At 42.2% G+C, this 22,969-nt stretch overlaps 1 protein-coding gene across 8 annotated transcripts in view; it reads left to right on the top strand.

The window, feature by feature from the left end:
• The window catches only part of TBL1XR1 (TBL1X/Y related 1), a 230,558-nt gene that overhangs the window by 161,726 nt on the left and 45,863 nt on the right, over positions 1–22,969 (top strand). For all 8 annotated transcript variants that reach the window (XM_061637358.1, XM_061637357.1, XM_061637351.1 and 5 more), the window contains one exon: positions 15,086–15,188. In XM_061637358.1, the coding sequence (XP_061493342.1) occupies positions 15,131–15,188 (58 nt within the window). In that variant the 5' untranslated portion in view covers positions 15,086–15,130. The remainder of the gene's footprint in view (positions 1–15,085; positions 15,189–22,969) is intronic.

Here is a 22,969-nt window from a genome sequence, read left to right as displayed (position 1 = left end):
GCAAAATTTAGGTTGCTAGGTAGGATGCTGAAAGCCAGGACCTCCAAGGTGGCTTTCTCTGAAATGCTACCGGTTCCACACGCAGGACCAGCCAGACAGGCACAGCTTTGCAGTCTCAATTCGTAGATGAGATGATGGTGTTGGGTGGAAGGGTTTGGATTTGTTAGGCACTGGGGAACATTTTGGGACAAGCCAGGCCTGTACAAAAGGGACGGGCTCCACTTGAACCAGAATGGAACCAGACTGCTGACACTTAAAATTAAAAGGGTGGCAGAGCAGCTTTTAAACTGACTGAGGGGGGAAACCTGACAGGAGCTGAGGAAGGTCCGGTTCGGAATAAACCTCCCCCCTGGGATAAAGACCAAAGAAATGATGAAATTTTAAAAGGGGTAGGTCTAGAAGTAGGCATTGTGAGAGCAGGGGCACAGGATATAAATTCAGAAGGACAAAATTACCACAGGCCAAACCAAAAGTGCCAAAGACACTTGAAGAGAGATACTGCTTACAAGTGCCTGTACGCTAATGCTAGGAGCCTCCGAACCAAGATGGGAGAACTGGAGTGCTTGGTCTTAGAGAAGAGCATTGATATAGTGAGCATAACAGAGACCAGGTGGAATGGAGAAAACCAGTGGGATACGGTTATCCCTGGATATAAACTATATCGGAAGGACAGGGAAGGACGTATTGGTGGCGGAGTTGCTCTATACGTGAAAGAAGGCATTGAATCCAGCAAGCTGGAAACCCCAAAAGAGGCAGACTCCTCCACAGAATCGTTGTGGGTGGTGATACCGTGCCCCAGGAGGGACTTAATACTGGGAACGATCTATCGTCCCCCTGATCAAAATGCTCAGGGAGACCTGGAGATGAGATATGAAATTGAGGAAGCATCCAAACTAGGAAATGTGGTAGTGATGGGTGACTTCAACTACCCAGACATAGACTGGCCGCATATGTGTTCCAGTCATGACAAAGAAGCAAAATTTCTGGATATTCTAAATGACTATTCCCTAGACCAGTTGGTCATGGAACCGACCAGAGGGACGGCAACCCTGGACTTAATCCTCAGTGGGGACCGGGACCTGGTGCGAGATGTAAGTGTTGTTGAACCGATTGGGAGCAGTGACCATAGTGCTATTAAATTAAACATACATGTAAATGGCCAATTGCCAAGAAAATCCAACACGGTCACATTTGACTTCAAAAGAGGAAACTTCACAAAAATGAGGGGATTGGTAAGAAGAAAACTGAAAAACAAAGTCCAGAAGGTCACATCACTCGAAAATGCTTGGCAGTTGTTTAAAAACACTATATTAGAAGCTCAACTGGAGTGCACACCGCAGATCAGAAAAGGTACCGCTAGGGCCAAGAAGATGCAAGCATGGTTAACGAGCAAAGTCAAGGAAGCTCTTAGAGGGAAAAAGGCTTCCTTCAGAAAATGGAAGTCTTGTCCGAATGAAGAAAATAAAAAAGAACACAAACTCTGGCAAAAGAAATGCAAGAAGACAATAAGGGATGCTAAAAAAGAATTTGAGGAGCACATTGCTAAGAACATAAAAACCAACAACAAAAAAATCTGTAAATACATTCAAAGCAGGAGACCATCTAGGGAGGCGATTGGACCCTTGGATGATAAGGGAGTCAAAGGTGTACCAAAGAACGATAAGGAGATTGCAGAGAAGCTAAATGAATGTTTTGCATCTGTCTTCACAGTGGAAGATATAGGGCAGATCCGTGAACCTGAACTAACATTTTCAGGAAGGGATTCTGAGGAACTGAGACAAATAGTGGTAACGAGAGAGGAAGTTCTAGGCTTAATGGACAATATAAAAACTGACAAATCACCAAGCCCGGATGGCATCCACCCGAGAGTTCTCAAAGAACTGAAATGTGAAATTTCTGATCTGCTAACTAAAATATGTAACTTGTCCCTCGGGTCCTCCTCTGTGCCTGAGGACTGGAAAGTGGCAAATGTAACACCAGTATTCAAAAAGGGATCCAGAGGGGATCCCAGAAATTACAGGCCAGTTAGCTTAACTTCTGTCCCTGGAAAACTGGTAGAAAGTATGATTAAAGCTAGATTAACTAAGCACATAGAAGAACAAGCCTTGCTGAAGCAGAGCCAGCATGGCTTCTGCAAGGGAAAGTTCTGTCTCAGTAACCTATTAGAATTCTTTGGGAGTGTCAACAAGCATATAGATAGAGGTGATCCAGTGGACATAGTGTACTTAGACTTTCAAAAAGCGTTTGACAAAGTACCTCACCAAAGAGTTCTGAGGAAGCTTAGCAGTCATGGAATAAGAGGAGAGGTCCTTTTGTGGATAAGGAATTGGTTAAGAAGCAGAAAGCAGAGAGTAGGAATAAACGGACAGTTCTCCCAATGGAGGGCTGTAGAAAGTAGAGTCCCTCAAGGATCGGTATTGGGACCTGTACTTTTCAACTTGTTCATTAATGACCTAGAATTAGGAGTGAGCACTGAAGTGGCCAAGTTTGCTGACAACACTAAATTGTTCAGGGTTGTTAAAACAAAAAGGGATTGCGAAGAGCTCCAAAAAGACCTCTCCAAACTGAGTGAATGGGCAGAAAAATGGCAAATGCAATTCAATATAAACAAGTGTAAAATTATGCATATTGGAGCAAAAAATCTGAATTTCACATATACGCTCATGAAGGCCCTCTTTCAACTAGCCTTTTAAGTAGATACCTTATCCCAGCCTGTGTGTTGGAATTGCTTTTTAATATGTTTTTAAAGCTTTTTTTAAAAGGTGTTTTTATTTATTTTATTATTTATTTATTATTTTATTTATATCCTGCCCTTCCTCCCAGTAGGAGCCCAGGGCATTTTAAAGATGTTTTGTTTTAATATGGTTTAAAATATGTTTTTAAGATGTTTAGAGTGTTTTTAGTGTTTTTGTTTGCTCTCCTGGTCTCCTACTGGGAGGAAGGGCGAGATACAAATTTAATAAATAAATACTATTAAATATCAATATAATTACTTAATGTGTACATGCCACCAGTGTTCCACAGACCGCAGTTTGGGAGCCAGAGAGAGAGATATGTTCTAAGCCATTTATGGCAACATCTCTAGAGCAATATTGTGAAGTTGAAAACTTCGCTGTGGAGGAAAAGGTGCTTAGGTGCTTGTTTTCTATTTTAAAACCTGGAGTGTTTTTGAAACTATTTTTAGTTGTTTTTATGGTACATTTGTAAATCACCTTGAGACGGATGGGAAAACTGATTCGTAAAAAAACAACAAATTGTAAGTTCCTGTAGTGGTTTTTTTAGTACAATTTTAGATTCTTTTACACATGTCACATTCTGACTTTTGCTGCTGCTGTTAGTACTAGTTAACGTATGATTACTAGCGTATGCTAGATAGAGCACAGAACAATCACACTTGGATTGTTCTGTGCACACAGGAATACATAAGAAGAGCCCTTCTAGGTCAGGCTATTGGCCCTTCTGGTCCAGCATCGTGTTCTGACAGTGGCCAACCAGATGCTTATGGGAAGCCCAAAAGCAGGACATGAGCATTCGAGCACTCTCCCCTCCTGTGGTTTCCAGCAACTGCTTTTCAGAGGCATACTGCCCCTGACAACAGGGGTAAATCATAGCCATTGATAGCCTTATCCTCCATGAATTTGTCTAATGTTTTTAAGATTTTTTTAAATCACTTGTTGTTTGCTACCCTGGGCTCCTTTGTTTAATCAGTCCTCTTTTACAGCCATGTAAGTTGGTGACCATCACTACTTATTGTGGGAGCTGATCCCATGGTTTAAATATGCACTGTGTGAAGAATTACTTTCTTTTGTCTGTCCTGAATAGTCTAACATTCAGCTTCATTGGATGTCCACGAGTTCTAGTGTTACAAGAGAGGGAGAAAAACTTTGGCGGAAGGGCAGTGATGTTTGAGTAGCAGGCAACTGGTTGGGATGATGCAGGCAGGCCAGGGGAAGGGGATATTGGTATCAGTAAAATATCGGTATGTCAAAAGCTATCCGATATCAGTAGAAAAAGGGGCTGGGGGACCATCCCTTAACCCTCATCCATGCTGATTAAACAGCCTGAAACATTATTCCAGTGAATGTCTGGATAATAAAATGTCCTGTAACCAGGGCATCTGAAGACATAGTATCTCTGGATCAGTTTTTGTTTAAAAAAAGTCATTGGACACATTTTATCTCAATACATTAACGTTAAATGTAAATGTACTGCCTTCAAGTTGATTCCGACTTATGGTGACCCTACGAATAGGCTTTTCATGAGGCTGAGAGGCAGTGACTGGCCCAAGGTCCACCAAAAGAGGAGGAATTTTCCCTAGGAGGGAAAAAAAAATCCATCAAACCTCCAGGTCATTGCAGAAATCAACTTAGTAGCAAATTTTTAAAAAAGCATCTCACTTGAAAAAATCAAGTTTTTCTTGGAGTTTTTTTTTGTCCTAGACTCTCTTGGGTTTTCAAACAGAAAATTGTGTCTGCATACTTAAATCTTCATTACATACACTGTCCTGCTCACACCCAAGCCCTACTCGCAAATTACATATCAGCTTTTAGCCCCAACCCCAATTTTCTTTTTTGGGGGGGGAGGGGAGGATGAAAAAATTACCCCAACAGAAAACTGTAAATTAGTTAATGGCTGTAATTTTGGGGCCATATTTACCACTCTGTGTGTGTAAATCACCAACCCTGGGAGCTGATGGTGAAGAGCGGGTAATAAATTGAATAAATAATAAAAATAATTGTAATAATAAATGCTGTGATAATGTCCTGTCCAAGGGCTATATTGTAAATCTATTTGTATGTAAAATTCTGGGTGCTGGTGCGGCTCACTGGAGTAGACTAACGTAGGTTCTTTAATTTCAGTGGGTCTACTCTGAGTAGGATTTAGTGGGATACAGCCCTCTGTAACAAAAAGGGCACCAGGGTACAATTGCAACCCCAAAGGGGCTGGTTTACTTGGAAGGCACCTATAGTGGCAACAGAGTAACAAGTGCCTATAGCTCATTGGTAGAGCATGTGCTTAGCATGCAGAAGACCCTAGGGTCAATCCTTGGCATCCCCAGATAGGCAGCTGGGAGAGTTCCGTGCCTGAAACCCTGGAGGACCATTCAGTGTAGACAATACTGAGCTAGATGGACCAATGATCTGATTCAGTGCAAGACAGATCCCTGTGTTCCAAAGACCCAATACCCTTTCTAGAGAACTTGCAAACTGTCTTGTGGAGAAGAGCATTTTAATAACCTGACTTCTCATGCTCCGTTATTTTTCATGGTCACCAGAATTTTGTTCCCTTGCAAAATGTCAGCATGCTGGTAAGAATAATTACTTAAATCCATTTCTGAATTGGAAGGTGATTCAGTTTTCTATCTAGATGGCCTGAGTGCAGAGATTTTGCTGGGTCACCTATGATTCCTCTCTCTGTCTCCAAAAATGAAAAAAAAAAAAAAGCTGTACTGGTTCAGTTGTGAGAATAATGCTTTGCTTTAGGCATATTTGAAAAGTAGACATATGTGTTATCGCCTGTTACACTAGAAATGTAAAAGTTGTGCTCAGCTTTCGCAGGCAGCCAGTGAGGATGTGGTTATCATTTATATAGCATTTGTTTCCCTTAAACTAAGCTCTCCGCAGCTCTTACAAAAATAAACAAAAACCTGTCATTTTCTTTCTTTAGAACATTCCAAACCGGTTGTGTCATACCATTTGCTTTCTCTGTTCAGATTGGCCCAGAGAGCTAGAGTTGGCTGGCTTAAATTAGGTCACTAAAGCTTAAGAGTATAATCAGAGCTGTACATGATTGTGTGTGAACACACACACACACACACACACACACTCTTCAGCAAGTTATTTGCCCTTCACCACATTATGCAAGTAAGTCAATTTGCTTGCTTTGCATAATTTCTTACAAGCTTTCAGGGATGAAGTTTTCAAGGCACTTGTGTGTATTTTCTGCTAAGGATTGTGCGGAGTATAAATACGGGGAGTATGTGGACTTGTAAGGAAAATGAAAATGGTGCGTTGGTTGGATAGGATCTGCATCTGTACAACCTCAATCCTGAAAACGTAGTCAGCATCCTCTAGCCTCTGAAAGTTGAAGAGCCTCTTTTCACACTTTCAAGGGTTTTGTAGACCCCATCTAGGCTAGAAACTTGTCTTTTAAAAGGAATGAAAAGAAAACCTCTGTATCTTCTATGTTGTGGACTAAGTTAGAGGAGTCAAGATGGGACACTAATATTTGGCCATATTAAAATAATAATAAAATATCACAAAAGCTTGAATAGCACAAGTTGGCACAAATACATACAGTATATATATTTCCACATGTGGCTGCACTGTTTGCAGCTTAGATCTTGTATGCTGGCATGTGCGGACACTTTTAATTACAAGTAACTGAAGAACAGCTTTTTGTTTCTGTTTCTAATTTTCTAAAAATAATTGTGACTACAGCTAATGAGGCGTGTAACGCAGGAGGTGTCTGTTTTGAAATCAAATGGTACAAGGTCTGAAAGCGCAGGACTACAGCATCAATCCTATGCATATCTACTCAGAAGTAAGCCCCACTGATGTCAGTTGAGTTTACTCCCAGGTAAGCGTGCATAAGATTGCAGCTTTAGCTTGTTGAACTTCTAAATAAGCATCCGTTGGGCTCGACAGACAGCTTGACAGCTGAAGCTAAAGAGCGATCAAGAGAGTGCCTGAGATAAAACAAGAAGATACTGCTTTTGAGAATAACACTTGATGGAGGGGGGGAAAGCAAACCTGGAATTGGGTTGGTTTGAATTGAGCTTTTTTTAAAAAAAATTATACCTTGTTGATTTGAACGCCAAAGTGTTAGAGGAAATGATATTAACAAAGCAACTCATGGTTTATATTCCTGCCTGTAATAAATGCCACCAAAGCTCTCTGAAATGAGAATGGTGAATCATCCCCAATTATAAAAGATGTTCTTAGAATGTGCATTCATTTTTGACATTTCTTTGTCTCTGAAAGAAAGTATCGAGTGTCAAAATAACAACAGCTAACAGGCACAAGCATAAGCTGCATTTAGGATTACATTACTTTTTGAAGTCTGAAACAGTGGCTTTCTGTTTAATGTACTGTTAAAAAGGCATTGGCTAAGGCAGGAAGGGGGAGTGGCCTTCTGGATGTTGCTGGATAGCAATTCCCATCGTACCTGACCAGTAAGCAAGCTGGCTGGGTCTGGTGGGAATTGTAGTTCAGCAACATCTGGAGGGTCACAGGTTCCCCACCCCTGAGCTAAAGCCACAATCCAAAGGAAGAATATGCATGTGTGGGGGAGGGTGGTAGCTCTACGACAGTAGTGGAACATGGTGGTTTTGTGATGATGTAGATTGGAGAAAGTTTTCTTCCACAGAACCCTGTTTCTGGAATGTAATCTTCTTGCATGCAGTTCTTGTGATTTTCTTACATTGAGCTAGTTTTATGAATGAATTGACATGATCAGATCATTTTGATGTCCACTATTCTGAAAAATATTTGAATATTTAATAAGTTGTGATTCAAGTAATAAAAATATGCTGAAAAAGGTATATTTATCTTAGGGGTACAACCTTTAGTTACCTAAAGCTGTCGGTAGTTGACTTGATAAGGAATAGTTTCACTGGTGAGGGCGTATGTTAATTGCTGGGACAGCAATTAAAGGGCTTTTTAAAAAAAAGATATGAAGATCATTTTAGTTTTGGTGTGCCAGCGTAATGGGAATGAAAGGGAAATACTAAAGATCCCAAAGTATTGTCTGAAGGTACATGATGTAGCAATCTTGCTAAATTTCCCTGCTTTGGATATTTGTTAACAAATTGAAAAGTGGGCTGCAAATTTTAAAGCAAATGTTAAGTATGTCTGGGGGTGGTTGGTACCTGGAATGGAGTCCTTAAGAGGACCCTCCTGTATATCATCCACATATCATGACTTAACAAAAATTGTGTGGACTGAGACCTTTCTCCTCACAAAGAAGGGGATAGTTTGTAGGAGTATCTAGACCAAGGGTGGAGAACCTGCAGCTCTCCAAACATTGTTGGGCTACATTATTTATGTAGAATAATTGTCCCACAACATCTGGAGGGCCACAGATGTCCTGGACTGCACTGTTGGAATCAGACTCGAAGCCACTGGTATGCTTTTCCCATTATGTTTAATGCAAAACTTAGCACCAAGGCATTTTATAGATCAGCTTACAGGTAATGCGGGTCTCTGCAACATTATAGGGGATTACTAGGCACAGCTACTCAGTTGAAGACGTCACAGCAACCTGATACACCCCTGGGACCACTTAAAGAGGGTCAAGTCAGACTCACTATTTGTGTGGGACCTGTCTCTCAGATCTGGACTTGGGCAAGCAAGTGGGAGCTCTGTCACATGGGTGGGGCAGAGGACCCAATCTGTTCGCACCTGCACAACCACTGGCGCACCCTTGGAAATGGGGGAGAAGAGTCATTGGGTTGTTCTTCCCCACTCCCCATCCCTATTCCTCTCTCTTTGGAGGATGAGCTGGGGCAGCTCAGAAGGGCTGACGGACTCTGTAGGCATGGTGGGAGGAGACTGTTTGGCCGGCCCCATCTGGGGGTGGGGCTGTAGCTGGCCAGACTACTTTAGTCTTCTCCAGTTTCAGTCCCCTCCCTCTGCAGCCCACTAGGGCCTTCCCCAAGGTCCCACTGCTCATCCTCTTCCTCTTGTTGCTCATTTTGCCAGGAGTTCTCTATGAGGCCAGTGACAACAGATTCCTCATCCCTGAACAAGATGCTTGAAGAAACGCTAAAGATTGAGATAGTCCAGCTCAAACAAGATTGAGCTAAAGCTTTTGTTTCAGGCTGTTCCTAATCTATGGAATTTGTGAAAAATACTTCTTTTTAAAAGGCATTCCCTGACAAGAGTTTTAGGTATTGTGGTGCACAAAGGATATAAAAACACTCTCTTCAAAAATCAAAGCACAAGCTTTCTACTATCAGCCTTGCTCAACCTTAGAAAAGCACCTCAGAAAATTCATTTGTTCCACACACACGAAAGATTTGAAAGCCTGAATGCAACAGTTTGGATGTGTCGATCAATATCTAGCAGGAGGCAATATTTAAGAATGCAGGAGGAAGTGGAGGGAGGGATGTCAGTCCTAATTCAAATTGATACCTAATAAATACATCCCGCTAAAAGATGTAATGCATTTAAAATGTATGAACCACCTATTCATTATACAAATTTGCTTCCTTAATGACTTTTAGATGGATGATTTCCACCCAGCTTCATTTCTCCTTTGAGTTACGCTAGGGCAGTTTATTGAAACTTAAGGGGAGGCTCATTGGAAGTTATCCTTCTGCATAAGCTTAACACAATTTATAATATTTCATAGATAAATCAGAAGAGGCCTTGATCCTGTCATTGAATAAATTGCTCTTGAAACACCCACCATAGGGTGGGAATGTGCATGGAAATTTGGCCATGGACATGGGCTGTAACTGAATGGGTGAGCAAGTGCAAGCTTCAAACTTTCTAGCTGGATTTGCCCCATCTTTTTTACTAGCAGTTCTTGATCCCCTGTTTGTAGTGTTTTCGGGGGTGAGGGGGCTCCTATTATTTCCTTCTTTCCCATGTCCTGGCCCTGTCACTCGGTGGTGTTTCCAGACAGTAGCTGTCTAGTGTTGCACACATAGTAATGCCTCCCTAAATGGGAAAGGAATGCTATTCTGCTCTGCAGTCCCACCAATACAGGTCTGTGCTGGTCCCCAAGGGGAGAGGAAGCTTACAAGTAGTAAGCTGCAGCATCTGCCTGGGATCCTGGTGGTTGAACAGCTTCCATCATCATCCTGGCCAGTAGTATTTTCTGCCAGGCATGATAGGAGTTGTAGTTCAGCAACCAGGATCTCAGACAGAAGAAGATTCTGCAGTGTCAAGAATCTGGCATAGTCTTCTACAGTTTTCAAATGAGCACGGGGAAAGGAGGAGGGGCCGGGTGGGTCTCTTCCATCCAAGAACGTGGTGCTGCTGAATCTGTCTGGCTCCCAAGGTAAGCTTTTCCTCCCTTGAGGACCAGGTTGGGCTGGCAACTAGGATCCTGCTTGTGGACTTCAATAGGTATTTGGTTGACCACTGTGAGGACAGGCTGCTGGACTGCCTGATCCAGCAGAGCTTATCTTATGTTCTTATATGCATCCATATCTCCAAGCAGAATCAGGGTAGGCATCTTGCTCAAAATCGGCTCCAAATTTGGCATGCAGGGGTGTTCGCCTGTGAAATACTTGGTGTTTACAAGGCTCCTTGGCGAGCATTTAGGGGGCAAAAGTTTTGTTTGCTTTTCTTAGAGTTGCCTGCTAGCTCATACTGTTGGCACACACATCTCCAAGAAAACAATTGAGCAAATTCACCAAGAGTAGTGCTGAGCTGCATCAGTCTTTTAGATTTTGTTTTTGCATTTATTATCAAACAGCAACTCGGTGTGTCTTTGTTTTTCAGTGAGCTTTCAGTTGCTCCTCATAATAAACTTGAGAGGTAATTCAGGTCTTTTCCATGCAGGACAAGCATATAGTATGCTCTTCCACAGAGATGCCGGTTCTCCTAGGCACAGTCTGTTCAAGATGCCCCACCTAGATTTCCAGGATTTATCTCTCCTCCAGTGGTGGCCAGTGCCCATTGGGACTGTTAGGATGGAAGACAGGGAGACCAGCAGTGGGTGGAGCCAGAGCCAATGAAGGCAGAGCCAACACATTCTCATTTCCCCCCTTTCCTGCTGAGTTCTACAAGGGCAATCTGAGACCAGAGTAGGCAGGCTGTGCCACCTCCTGGACTAGTAAATAAGAGGGCAGGCAGGTGGTGGGCTGGCTGAGGGCAGGCTGAGGTTGTTGGGGCAGTGTTGCATTCATTCTAATGAACCAGCCTCCGCTGCTTGACTGCCTGTGTTGACAAAGCAGTTTGGAAGAAGGCAGCCAGGCAGATGGAAGGATAGATTTTTGAACCTCAAAATCCCACCTTGTGTCACTGTACATTTTTCTTATTTTCTTATTATTTTTCTTCTCCTTTTAAAAAAAATCCCAGTAGGATGAGATAGGCCGAGAGACCCAATTTGTCGAAGGTCACTTAGAAAGCTTCAAGTAGGCATTTTGAACTTGGGCCTCCCACAAAGAAATCCAAATACTCCTTCCCTTGAGGAAACTTGCTCAGTCTGAATAATAAATGTACCCATAACATCTGTAGCTGGAGCTTTCAAACAGGTGCTATGAACTGTGGCAATAGAAGAGTTTCCATCACGAAGCCTGTGCAGATTTTGTTTTGTTTTTTGGCTGCACCTTGAGCAGATCTTTTTTTAAAAAAAAACAACAAAACAAAACAGAAACCTCTCACAAAGTGAGCTCTGAGATATGTGGCAAAAGACATCCCAAGTGTAACTTTCCCAAACTTAAGATGTGAAGAAGGTCGTTGCCAACACTTGATGCAATTCACAGACACTGCAATGTGTTATGTCAGCATTTTTTTTTACATTCCCCTGTTGAGAATTAGATACTTATAATTGGGCCACAAAATCCATACCCAAGACTGAAACTTGGCACCAAAGATAGAAATCTGAAGTAACTATTTGGAGTAATTTGGCTTGCCCAGCTAGAACTGCTGCTGTCACCCACCGACAGCCAGGAAAGGAGTGAAGGCAATAGAGTTGGAGAAGGGAGACACAGATTAGAATTGCCACTCAGCCACATGAAGCTCACTGGATGATGATGATGATGATTTATTAACATTTATTTATTACACGCTCTTCACCCAAAGGTCCCAGGGTGGTTACAACAATTTTAAAATATAGCATTCAAAACAACTTACAGTCACAAAATAGGCCAAGGTAAAGAGGTGCATCTTCAGCATTTGCCTAAAACTGTACAATGAAGTTGCCAGACACACCTTGGTGGGGAGTGAGTTCCACAACGTAGGAACCACCACAGAGAAGGCCCTCTCCACTATCCTCCGAGCTTCCAGAAGTGGCGGAACAACCAAAAGACACCCCCCCCGTGCGCGCTGATCTCAACACCCGAGAGGATCTGTAGGGAAGGAGGCTGTCTTTTAAATATTTGGGACCTAAATATAGGGCTTTAAATACTAATGTGAGCACTGTGAATTGACCCCAGAAACAAACTGGCAACCAATGCAGCTGTTTTAAAACTGAGGTTATATGAGATCTAGAGGGAACCTCAGCCAGTAATCTGACTGCTGCATTTTGGACCAGTTGAAGTTTCCAAGTCATCTTCAAGGGCAGCCCCATGTAGAGTGCATTGTGATAATCTAATCTGGAAGCTGCCAGAGTATGGAGTGTTGCGGCCAAGTTGTCTCTCTCCAAAAGGTGCTGAAGCTGGCAAAGCTGCCAGAGCTGGAAAAAGACACTCCTGGCCACTGAGGCCACCTAAGCCTCTAGTGAGAATGTTGGATCCAAGAGTACCCCCAAGCTGCAGACCTGCTCCTTCAAGGGGAGAGCAACCACAGAACAGGCGATCTCCCCACATCCGACACATGAGAGCTCTGGACATATAACACGTCTGCCTTTTCAGGATTCAGCGTCAGTTTATTGGCCCACATCCAGCCCATTGCTGCCTCCAAGCACCGGTCCAGCACCTCAACTGCATCTCCCGATTCAGATGGAACAGAGAGATAGATTATTATTATTTAACATGCTTGTATACTGTTTTTTGTCATCAGTGACCTCACTTTTGCATAACGCTGGTCAGTCACTATCTCTCAGCCTCACTTTGTCCCAGGGTTGTTGTGAAGGTAAAGCTCTGCACAGTTGGGAGGCCCTGTGTGTGGTAATTCCAGTACAGACTTCATTCCCTACAATATGGAATACAAGAAGTGTTGTTTGGATATGTAGTTTCATATAGCAGGAGTAAGATTTGACACCATGGGAAACATTATAGAAAAGTTAATGCCTCTTTTAAGAGATTCTTTCCATAACAAAAACTCATAAGCAGAGACCCAGTAAGGGTGACTTCGGGGGGGGGGGGAGAGTGCTGATTGCACCAAGTCTTCCTGGGATTTCGGGGACACATCTCAGGGAAAACTGCCGGTGCGGGAATACCTTCAGGTCTTTTGCAATCAAAAGCATGACCATATCTGTGGCTTTGTGGCCTCGTAGTAGAAGACTTGGGAGAAGAGAGGTAAAAAATATACTTCGTTAATAATATCTAATATCATTATCTTTGGAAGGACCTGGGTCCCAGGCTGCTTTCACACTGCACTTTATTCTGTTATGCTGACAATTTCTTACCTGGTAATTTGCGCATTATATTTGACCTTTCACATGACGTACAAGCTAGTTCTGGAATTCTAGTGGAATATAGTGCAAGTTTAGCACTAATTTTCATGATAATCACTAAATAATGTGTTTGCAAGGCTGGGAACCCAGAAAGTTGCGGGAATTTTTTGCTAGCTGCAGCCGCTCACGTGACAGGCATCCCAGCATACAGTGTGTTCCTGCCCTTTAGTTGCACAGGTTTTTTTGCCTGACGAAAATTGTAACAGTATTCTGGCATCAGGGCAGATAGCAGCAGCATTTCCCACACACACCCCTGTGTTGATACAACTAGAATAATTTTAAAAGTCAGGAGAGGGCTTGCATGGCGACGAGATGAGATGTTAGACCTCCTACACAGTAGGGAACAGTGTGTATGTATAATAATGGGTGAGGGACGAAAACAAGCCGTGTGAAAGACAGTTGTGCAAAACGCTGATATATTGGCTGAAAAAGCTGCTCTTCCTTAACGCAACAGGTACTGCAGTATAAAAGGAATTTTAGAAATCGGGACAGAAGTTCTACCTTTTTAATCCATTAAAACTAACGCAATCAACCCCATGTGTGAAAGCAGCCACAGTCCCTTGTAACAGAGTGGATAAATCATCTCTTTGAAGTTCTGCTGCAGGCTGGAGGGAGCAGGAGAGTACCTTGTGCTAAGAGGGATGGATTTGACGGATTGAAACTTACTAGTGCCATTATTAAAAAGGATGAAAGGATCAGCTTGGAGGAAGGGAGGCATGCTTATTTGGGAAGTCTGTTGAAATATTCTAAATCTGAATGCAGAGATTGGGCAGGTATATGCAGTTTGCTCGGTGATGCCCTCCTTGGGAAAATTGCCCATTTATTTCAGTCTTCCTTTTTTATTTTTCATTCACCACAATCATTTTCAGTGTTTGTGTTACACTGCCACCTTTTGTCCATTGGATAGGAAACCTCTTGTCAAGTTGGATGCATGCCAGGTTTTTATTCTCCCATTTCCTGGATCAATCTTGGAAGAGAACACTTTGATCCAACCTTTGCAAAAATGTATTTGGCCCAGGCAAATGATGGTGGCTTTCTTTTTTTAAAACAGCAGTCTGAGCAATAAATTACTCAAATTCTAGAAATATACAGTGCAAGTGAAGTATCCTTTGTGCTTTCCTGAGACCCTATTTCAACCATTACCAATGGAGCATGGGAGCTGCTTCCATGTGCCTTGATTCCCACATGTACACTGGTAACATCTCAACGGTGGAATCACATGGAGAGGGCAGATAACACATGTTTTTTGCACATAAATGGTGCCTGGCCCTATTTCCATCTGCGATATCGCCCCACCCTGAAAACAGTCCTTCCAGTTATACATATATATTGTTTTTACAACTGCAGCCACTTTATTTATTTAGAGAATGTATAAACTGCTTGGTCAAAGAAATTCTCCAAGCAGTATACAAGTCCAGTTTATATACAGAACGTGATACAAATACACAACCAATGAAAAGCATAAATATACATAAAGCCATAATTAAAAATGAAGGTAATTTAAGTGAAATGTAACTAAATCATGTGTGTGGATAGGTTTGCTGAAAGAGAAACATTTTCAGCAGGCTTCTAAAACAGCATAGTGAAGGTGCTTGCCTAATGTCAATGGGCAGAGAGTTCTACAGGCAACAGGTGCTGCCACACTAAAGGAATGGCTCTCGCAAACGTGGAACGAACTTTCTGTGGCACTTATAAAAGTGCAGGTCCCACAATTTATATGCTGTTACTGGTGCATATAGCATGCCTTCAGATTTTTAACCTACTGCACTTTTATTTTGTCATTCTGTTTTAGGGTTATATCCTTCGTTGTGACCTCATGGTTTAAGCGGGCATAAAGATGAGTATAAGCAGTGATGAGGTTAACTTCCTCGTATATAGATATTTGCAAGAGTCCGGTGAGTATTTGGCTAATAATTCTATGAGGGATTCATTTTGGGGCTAACATTTTAAGAGCAAACAAATGTTCAGACATCCTGCAGGATCTGTAGAGTATTATATGCCGTGGCTGAAAGACTGGGGTATGACTCAGGACATTCTTTATTCAAAACTACCTTCTCAGCTCTGCCATAAATTCACTAAGTAGCTTTAGACAAGCCACTTTCTCTTATTGTTACTCCCCCTGCCTTCAAATCTGCAACATGGAAATAATATTGACCTATCTTACATGGCTATTTGCAGGAATTATAACACCCTAATACTGTCCCATTATCTATAAGCCCACATCTTAAGATTTTCAGGGGAGACTCTGCTGGTTATCCTGTAGACAATGGTTCATTTGGCAATGATGTGGAGCAGAACCTTCTCTGTTACAGGCCGCTTGTTGTGCAGTTCTCTTAGAGTGGAGATACAGTTATATACACACACACACAGGCGCACACAAAGTTGGCCTTTGGACATTACTTGATGAAATTTTTATATTATTTTCTTGGAGATCACAGAGCTGACTACTGGTTGTTCCCTGTTGAATTATTTGCTGTATACTTCTAGTGATGGTTTTGGGGTATGTGTTCTTATGTTTTATGGTTCAATGTTGTATTTTATTTTCAGTGTTGTAGACCATCCTTTTGAGGTAAAGGGCAGTTTAAAAATACAGTAAATAGATAAAGAATATGGATCGCATTCAACTCAAGAGTAGACCCATTGAAATTAACAAACATAAGTTAGCCATGTCTATTAACTTCAGTGGGTCTACTCTGAGTAGGACTAGCACTGAACACCCTATATATGAAGCATTTAGACTAATCTATAACACTGTATGGATGCCAAATACTAGTAAGCGTTGGCATTACAAGAGCTGAGCTTTAAGGTTTTCGTTTCACCATTTTGTGTTGTTGCAAAGCACCTACAGTTTTCCTGGGTGAGTTTTGACCACCCCTCAAAATCTTGTATGTTGACATTGGGGAAGGGTCATAGGGTAGAGCATCTGATTAGCATATAGACGGTCCCAGTTTCAATCCCCAGCATCTCCAGATAGGGCTGAAACCCTGTGTGAAACCCTGGAGAACAGCTGCCAGTCAGTGTAAACAGTACTATGCTTAGATGGACCCCAACAGACTGACTCAGTATAAGGTGGTTTCCTATGTTCCCCTATGTCCTATAGTGCTCAGACATGTTGTTAGTCCTAAGCAGCTGTGGGCTGCATTGATGTTTAAAGAGAACTCATTCCTGGGGCAGAAGCCTTCTTGTGGTAGCCCCTGCATTTTGGAATACACCCTAAAGAGACCTGCCAGGTGCCCTCCCTGGCTTCATTCTGCCAGGAGTGAGGATTTGTTTATTTTCAAAGGTTTTTCCTGGTTTGTTTGTTTTTATATCTAATTTTATTGGTTACGGATTTTTCAAACCCTTGTTCCCTTGGAGGATAAATGCTGTGCTGTGAAAAGCTGGATTCCATAACTTGTGAAGACTAGTCAATCTTGCTCAAAATGTGCTTAACCTCAAACGTCCTGGGTTGTATTCAACATAGCACTAAACAGATTGTTCCGTCCACACAGCATACCTGTGACACTACAAGGATCTCCCCCTCTCCTCCCTCTGTGTACCCCCTAAACCCTCCAGAGCAGATTTGGGGATGGCATGGGAGAGGAGGGGGGAATCTTCTAGCGTTAATCTTTGTGCTAGTGCAGAATTATAGCTGATTAACCACCTGTTCCAACAAAAGCCTATCATACCCCAAGTGAGAATTGCCATCAGTAATAACTTTTCCTACAGAAGGCTATTATACAGAGAAGACTAATAATGGATAAAGCTGCACAGGAAGGAGAACGGTCACTTGGATTGTGGCACACAAACTCCAGTTCTTTTTGACTACAATCCTGTTTTATATATCAAAATGTGCTCTAACAGTTTTGCTAAGATATATCTAAAAACCTTCTATGGAAAAAATATTAGTACTGAAACATTGATTGTTTTCCCAGTTTGTAAACAAAAATTCAACTTAGTTTGGCCATAATATATCTGTGATACCTTCCTCTTGTTCATGGATGTTGCCCTTCCTTTGAGATTACTTAAGACTTGTGTGCCAGAGGGATACTCAGACCAGAGAGCAGGTAACCGTCAGCTCCTGAAGGGACCACCGATGGCCTGAGAGAACTGTCGGGGCTAGTTTAGACTTGTGTGCTCCAAGAGAAGGCAGAGAAGAAGAAGGCCAAGCCAGAAGCTGGCACCATCACCTCCAAAAGTAACCCTGATAATTTTGTGTTCTCTCTCACTGTCGATATTTTTTATTATAAACCACCTTGGGTGCCTTGGCAGAAAGGCAGAATGTAAATGCAATAAATTAGGATAGTATATAGTATAGTATATATTAATAAATAAATAATTAGTATATAGGCTGTGGATCACTTCACAGCAGCCTTTCCCAACCTGGTGCCCTCCAGTTACGTTTTAGACTACAACTCCCAGCCAGCATTGCCCATGCTCCAGGATGACAGGCATTGTTTTCCACCAGTATTTGAGGGGCACCAGGTTGCGGGAGGCAATGCATTGTTCAACATACTTATTCCTTTCTCAGTTTCTCTGCAGCTGCCTCAGATCTTGTGACTCTCTCTTGACATTGCATACACTTCCTGATTAGAAAGAAGATAAAACCATCTTGGATAAATCATCAGCATTTTGCATCGAAATTATCAGTTTCTTAGCAGGCTTCTTTCTAAAAAAAATAGCACAAATAGTAGTACACAGCACATAACAGCAGACATTTTCAACAGATCAAACTCCAGAAGTGCAAAAATGGTGGTTAAGTTGGAACATTCTGCTACTGCCCTTTTAACTAATACCAAACTGAGAGAGCATTGTTTTGAAATCTCAGTGCAAGGAGGATCTCATGGAGAGGATGAAGGCATGTCATAAAATTGGCTTCCCATTTTACATTACAAGATGTTCAAGACAGAGCCTTGAATAAGAGGCTGAGACCATAATCTAGGTACCATAGACAGCTGTGGCCCCAGACTCCATTTAAGTGTGGACGGGGCAGATTAACAATAGAGATAACAAACTATAACAACCTCCTCATCAGATGAAATGCAGATTTAAACACAAGAAATCTAAAAAGCCTGGGGATTTATTTATTTAAAAAAAAAACAGTTTCCCCCACTTGGCAGTCAAAGGGCAACAAACTGGATGCTAAGCTAACCTCTTTATGGAGAGAGTCAGGGTGCCACCACAGAGGAGGTCCTATGCCTGCTCACCACATACCTCTCAATTGCTTTGCATGTAGGTTCAGTCCCCGACATCTCCAGGTAGGGCTGGGAGAGACCCCTATCTGAAATCCTGGAGATATGCTGCCAATCAGTGTAGGCAATACTGAGCTGGATGGACCAATGGTCAGACTTCGTATAAGGCAGTTTCCTATGTTCCTCCTTCAAGAGAAAAGAGAAAAAGACAGGTCTTAATGCACAGGCATGTTCATATTCAGTCCAGGAAGTGCTCTAGAGCCTGCACATCCGTTTGTTGTGTTTCTGTCCCCAGCTGCTCTAGCTTTTCAGCTTAAGACACTGTCTCCAGAGATGGTGAACTGGAGAACACAGCCTCCCAATCTAATTTGGGGTGCAGCCTGGACTCTGATAACTTCTAAGCTCTAGAGCCCCATGCAACTCACCCTATAGGATGCAATATTTTGGAAAATCCTGCTTCTCGGTTTTCCTGTAGACAATTTCCATAAGCAGCATTCTGCTTGATTCAGGCCAAGACTGGAAAATGTATTCCCTTTTGTATTGCAACATGTTAGTCCAACGTAGGAGTAAATTAAGTTCCCAAAAGTTCACTGCAAGGTCCAAGTCTGATAGGATCATCTTCAAGAGAGTGTTGCTTTCAGGGGAAGTATATGGAAAGGGAAGAGATTTTTCCAAGAGCTACCTCCCTGGATCTGTGACCATGAGAAGCTTGTTTGGAGTGGGGAGGGGGTGTCTCCATGATAAATCACAGCGGTGCCAACTTAACAGTAGCTCATTAGTGCGAACAAGTGCTGCGTCCAGGAAAGAGATGAATACACGCATTATTTCCAGTGATGGCAGAAGGCCTGCGTCTAGCAGCCGAACTCAGTGGTGTGTGGTTTTTAAAACCTAGCTACCTGCAGAACCTTTAGTAATTTTTGGATCCTGCTTATAACATTTGTTTTAATTATTCCATGCACACCAAGGCCATTTCTCCTCAATGGAATGAATCATACCTGTGACAGATAAGTTGCACTCCCTCTCTTCTTTCTGCTGCCCTGCCTGCTCTTTTGTAGTCTTGTTAAATTTTGAGAAAGTCGTCACTGATGAGTCTTAATTCGTTTCTCCAAGGCCCAGATGCCTTTTAAAACACACACACACAGGAGAATGAAGCTCACTGTGTCGACAGCTCCAAAACAAAGGTAGATTTCACATACTAATTTATCTTGAGCTACACACTAGTGTGGTCCACTGCAGTTTGGAAATTACTGCCATAACTTATTTGCCCATTGTACGTATTGTATTGACTTTGTGCTGACGCTAGAGTAAGCACTAGTGCAATGGGGTTTCTCCCCCACACGCATCCCACACCATCTCTTAATCTGCTGTGGAGGGTTGAGAGAAACCCCAGAACAGATTTGGGGGAGGGCTCAGAGGAAGGGGGGGACAGCATTCTGTCACGCAAGGAGAAATCCTTGCGTTGGCAGAACAATTGCATTAGTGCTGTATTGAACACAACCCATTAAGTTAGCTATCTTATTTGGAGGACCAGTTGTTTTGCTTGCATGCTCTGAATTTGGGAGTTCTCAGACTTTTTGGCCCTCAGAATGTGCAAGGTTGTATGAAAATGCACTCTCTGAATTGCAGTTTAATTCATATTTTTCACGTTCATATTTTAGAAAGTCTTTGTAGCAGATCATCAAACACAATGAAACTAGCTCGGTGGTGGCGGTGGGTTTTTCCCCCGGCTCGCACTTATACTCTTGAACCCTAGCTGACTTTAATATTAAACAAATAAATGGGTTCTCAAATGTTGGAAGGTACAGTAAAGGAAAAAGATGCTGCTCTGCCTTTCTTAGATTCTGTGCTTGCTCCCCTCCAACTTTTATTTATTAAATTTTAATTTATCACTTTTCCAGATGCTCAAAGAGGCTTACAATTAGCAATTTATAAATCCACAATAAATAAAACAGAAGTGTCATCAATAAAATCTGCAAGAATATAAGAGCTCTGCTGGATCAGGCCAAACGCCCTCCAGTCCAGGTTCCTGTTCTCACAGTGGCCAGCCAGATGCCCGTGGGAAGCCCATAATCAAAACTTCGGCACAACAATAATCTCCCCACTTGTGATTCCTAGCAACTGGCATTCAGATGCACACTGCCCCCAACAGTGGAGACAGAACATAACCACAATGACTAGTAGCCATTGACAATCCTAACCTCCATGAATTTGTCAAGCCCTTTTTTAAAACCACCCAAGTTGGTGGCCATAAGTACATCTTGTGGTAGCTAATTCCACAATTTAACTATGCTGTCTGTAAAGAAGAAGTACTTTATTTTGTTTGTCCTGAATCTTTCAATATTCAGCTTCATTGGGGTACCTTGAGTGAGAGAGGGAGAAAAACCTATCTCTATCCACTTTAATATCAAATTGAATAGTCTCAGAAGGACTTCAATCAAAAGCCATCCTTTGTGGGGAGTAGGGAAGGGAGTTTATGAAAAGAAAGCAACAAGGCCCTATCCTCTTCTGGAGCTTCCACAGCTTTGGAACAGAAATTGTAAAAAAGCTTCTCTGGTCTGCTGAGGGGAGTGTGCACATTTTGGAAGAGACAGACCTTGACCTTAAACTTCTTCAGATGTTCTGCCCAGCCAGCAGTATCTCATGTTAAACTTAAGACTGATGTCATTATTATTATTATTATTATTCATCATCATCATCATCATCATCATCCCACCCTTCTTCCCAGTAGCTGTGCAGGGCAGCAAACAAAAACACTCTAAAACACCATAAAAACAGATGTTAAAAGGTATTAAAACATCTTTAAAAACATATTAAAACAACACATCTTTAAAAACATATTTTTTAAACCCTTTGAAAACATCTTAAAAAGCAGTTCCAACACAGACTGGGATAAGGTCTCAATTTAAAAGGCTTGTTGAAAGAGGAAGGTCTTCAGTAGGAGCCAAAAAGATAATAAGAGATCATGCCTGTCTAATATTTAAGGGGAGGAGATTCCAAAGGGTAGGTGCCACTACACTAAAAGTCCACTTCCTATGTTGTGCGGAACGGACCTCCTGATAAGTTCAGGAAGGCCTCACCTGCAGAGCGTAGTGATCAACTGGATATATAAGGGGTAAGACTGTCTTTCAGGTATCCTGGTCCCAAGCTGTATAGGGCTTTGTACATCAAAACCAAAATTTAGCCCGGTAGCTAATGGGCAGCCAGTCAATTCTTTCAGCAGCAGGGTGAGATGTTGGCAATACCTTGCCCCAGTGAGCAGTTGCACCTTTGCATTTTGCTGCAGCTTCTGGACCCACCTCAAGGGCAGCCACACATAAAGCGCATTACAGTAATCCAACCTGGAGGTTGCCAGTGCATGGACAACAGTGGACATGCTATCCTAGTCCAGAAACAGCAGCAGCTGTCTTATCAGCTGATTTCTAGGGACAAATCCTGACCCAGATGGTGGTGTTTTATACTTAAGGTCAAATAAAAGGCCAGTGCAGTATAGTATAGAGCACTGTTCTTCCACTTTGTTATTGCACTATAACTCCCATAAATCCCAGCCAGTTTAGCCAATTATCAAGAATTATGGGAACTGTAGTCCAACATTATCTGGGGACCCAAGGATGAAGAACAGTGGTATAGAGCCAGGTGTGTGTGTGTGTGTGTGTGTGTGTGTATTTGATCCCTGAAGTCAATCAAACTATACCCTTCCCTGATATACCCTATAGACACAAAATGCAGCAAGAACATATCTGTCTCCTATCCTCTAAAATATCACACAGAATCTTAACATTCAAATTTGGCCTGTGCACATAAAATCCAGATCACATGAGCGATTTACCAGACTTTGTGTGGGGAATTGTTCTATGTGTATAGCCTAGATTTGAACATTACTGTCTTATGGGCTGGCAATGAGATAGGAGTGCTCACACTCACTTTTAACTGTCTGATCCAACCAATATCAAAGTGATATCAGCCAGCAAAATGGCTGTTGTTAGATGGATGAAGATGATGGTTAATTACATTTACAACCCACTCTTCTTCCCAAAAGGGGCCCAGGGTGGCAAACAACAAGCGATAAAACAAAAACATCTTAAAAACAGCTTTAAAAAAACAACCTTCAAATACAGATGCAGACTGGGATGAAGGTCTCTACTTAAAAGGCTTGTTGAAGGAGGAAGGTCTTCATTCGGCACTGAAAAGACAACAGAGATGGCGCCTGTCTAGTATTTAAGGGGAGGGAATTCCAAAGGGTAGGTGCCCCAACACTGAAGGCTTGATTTCTATGTTGACAATCTTCTATGTTGCATATACGTTGCGATATTCTCTGCATTGGAACACATTGCACCTCTCTGTGGTAACTCTGTCAGTAAGGGCTAGGCAGCCTAGGGTCCAAGATGGAAGGCAGGTTTTGCCCTCCTTGCAGAGGTCCCCTAGTGAATCATTTTTTACACCCCTCCTAACACAGTAAACTTGCTGCCTAGACATTGGAGGCCACATTTGTTCCTGTATTCATAGTC

Source organism: Rhineura floridana, chromosome 7 (assembly GCF_030035675.1).
Source record: "Rhineura floridana isolate rRhiFlo1 chromosome 7, rRhiFlo1.hap2, whole genome shotgun sequence".
Lineage (NCBI taxonomy): Eukaryota > Metazoa > Chordata > Lepidosauria > Squamata > Rhineuridae > Rhineura > Rhineura floridana.
Note: the sequence above shows the minus strand (reverse complement) of the source record. Positions and strands in the feature narration are given on the sequence as shown.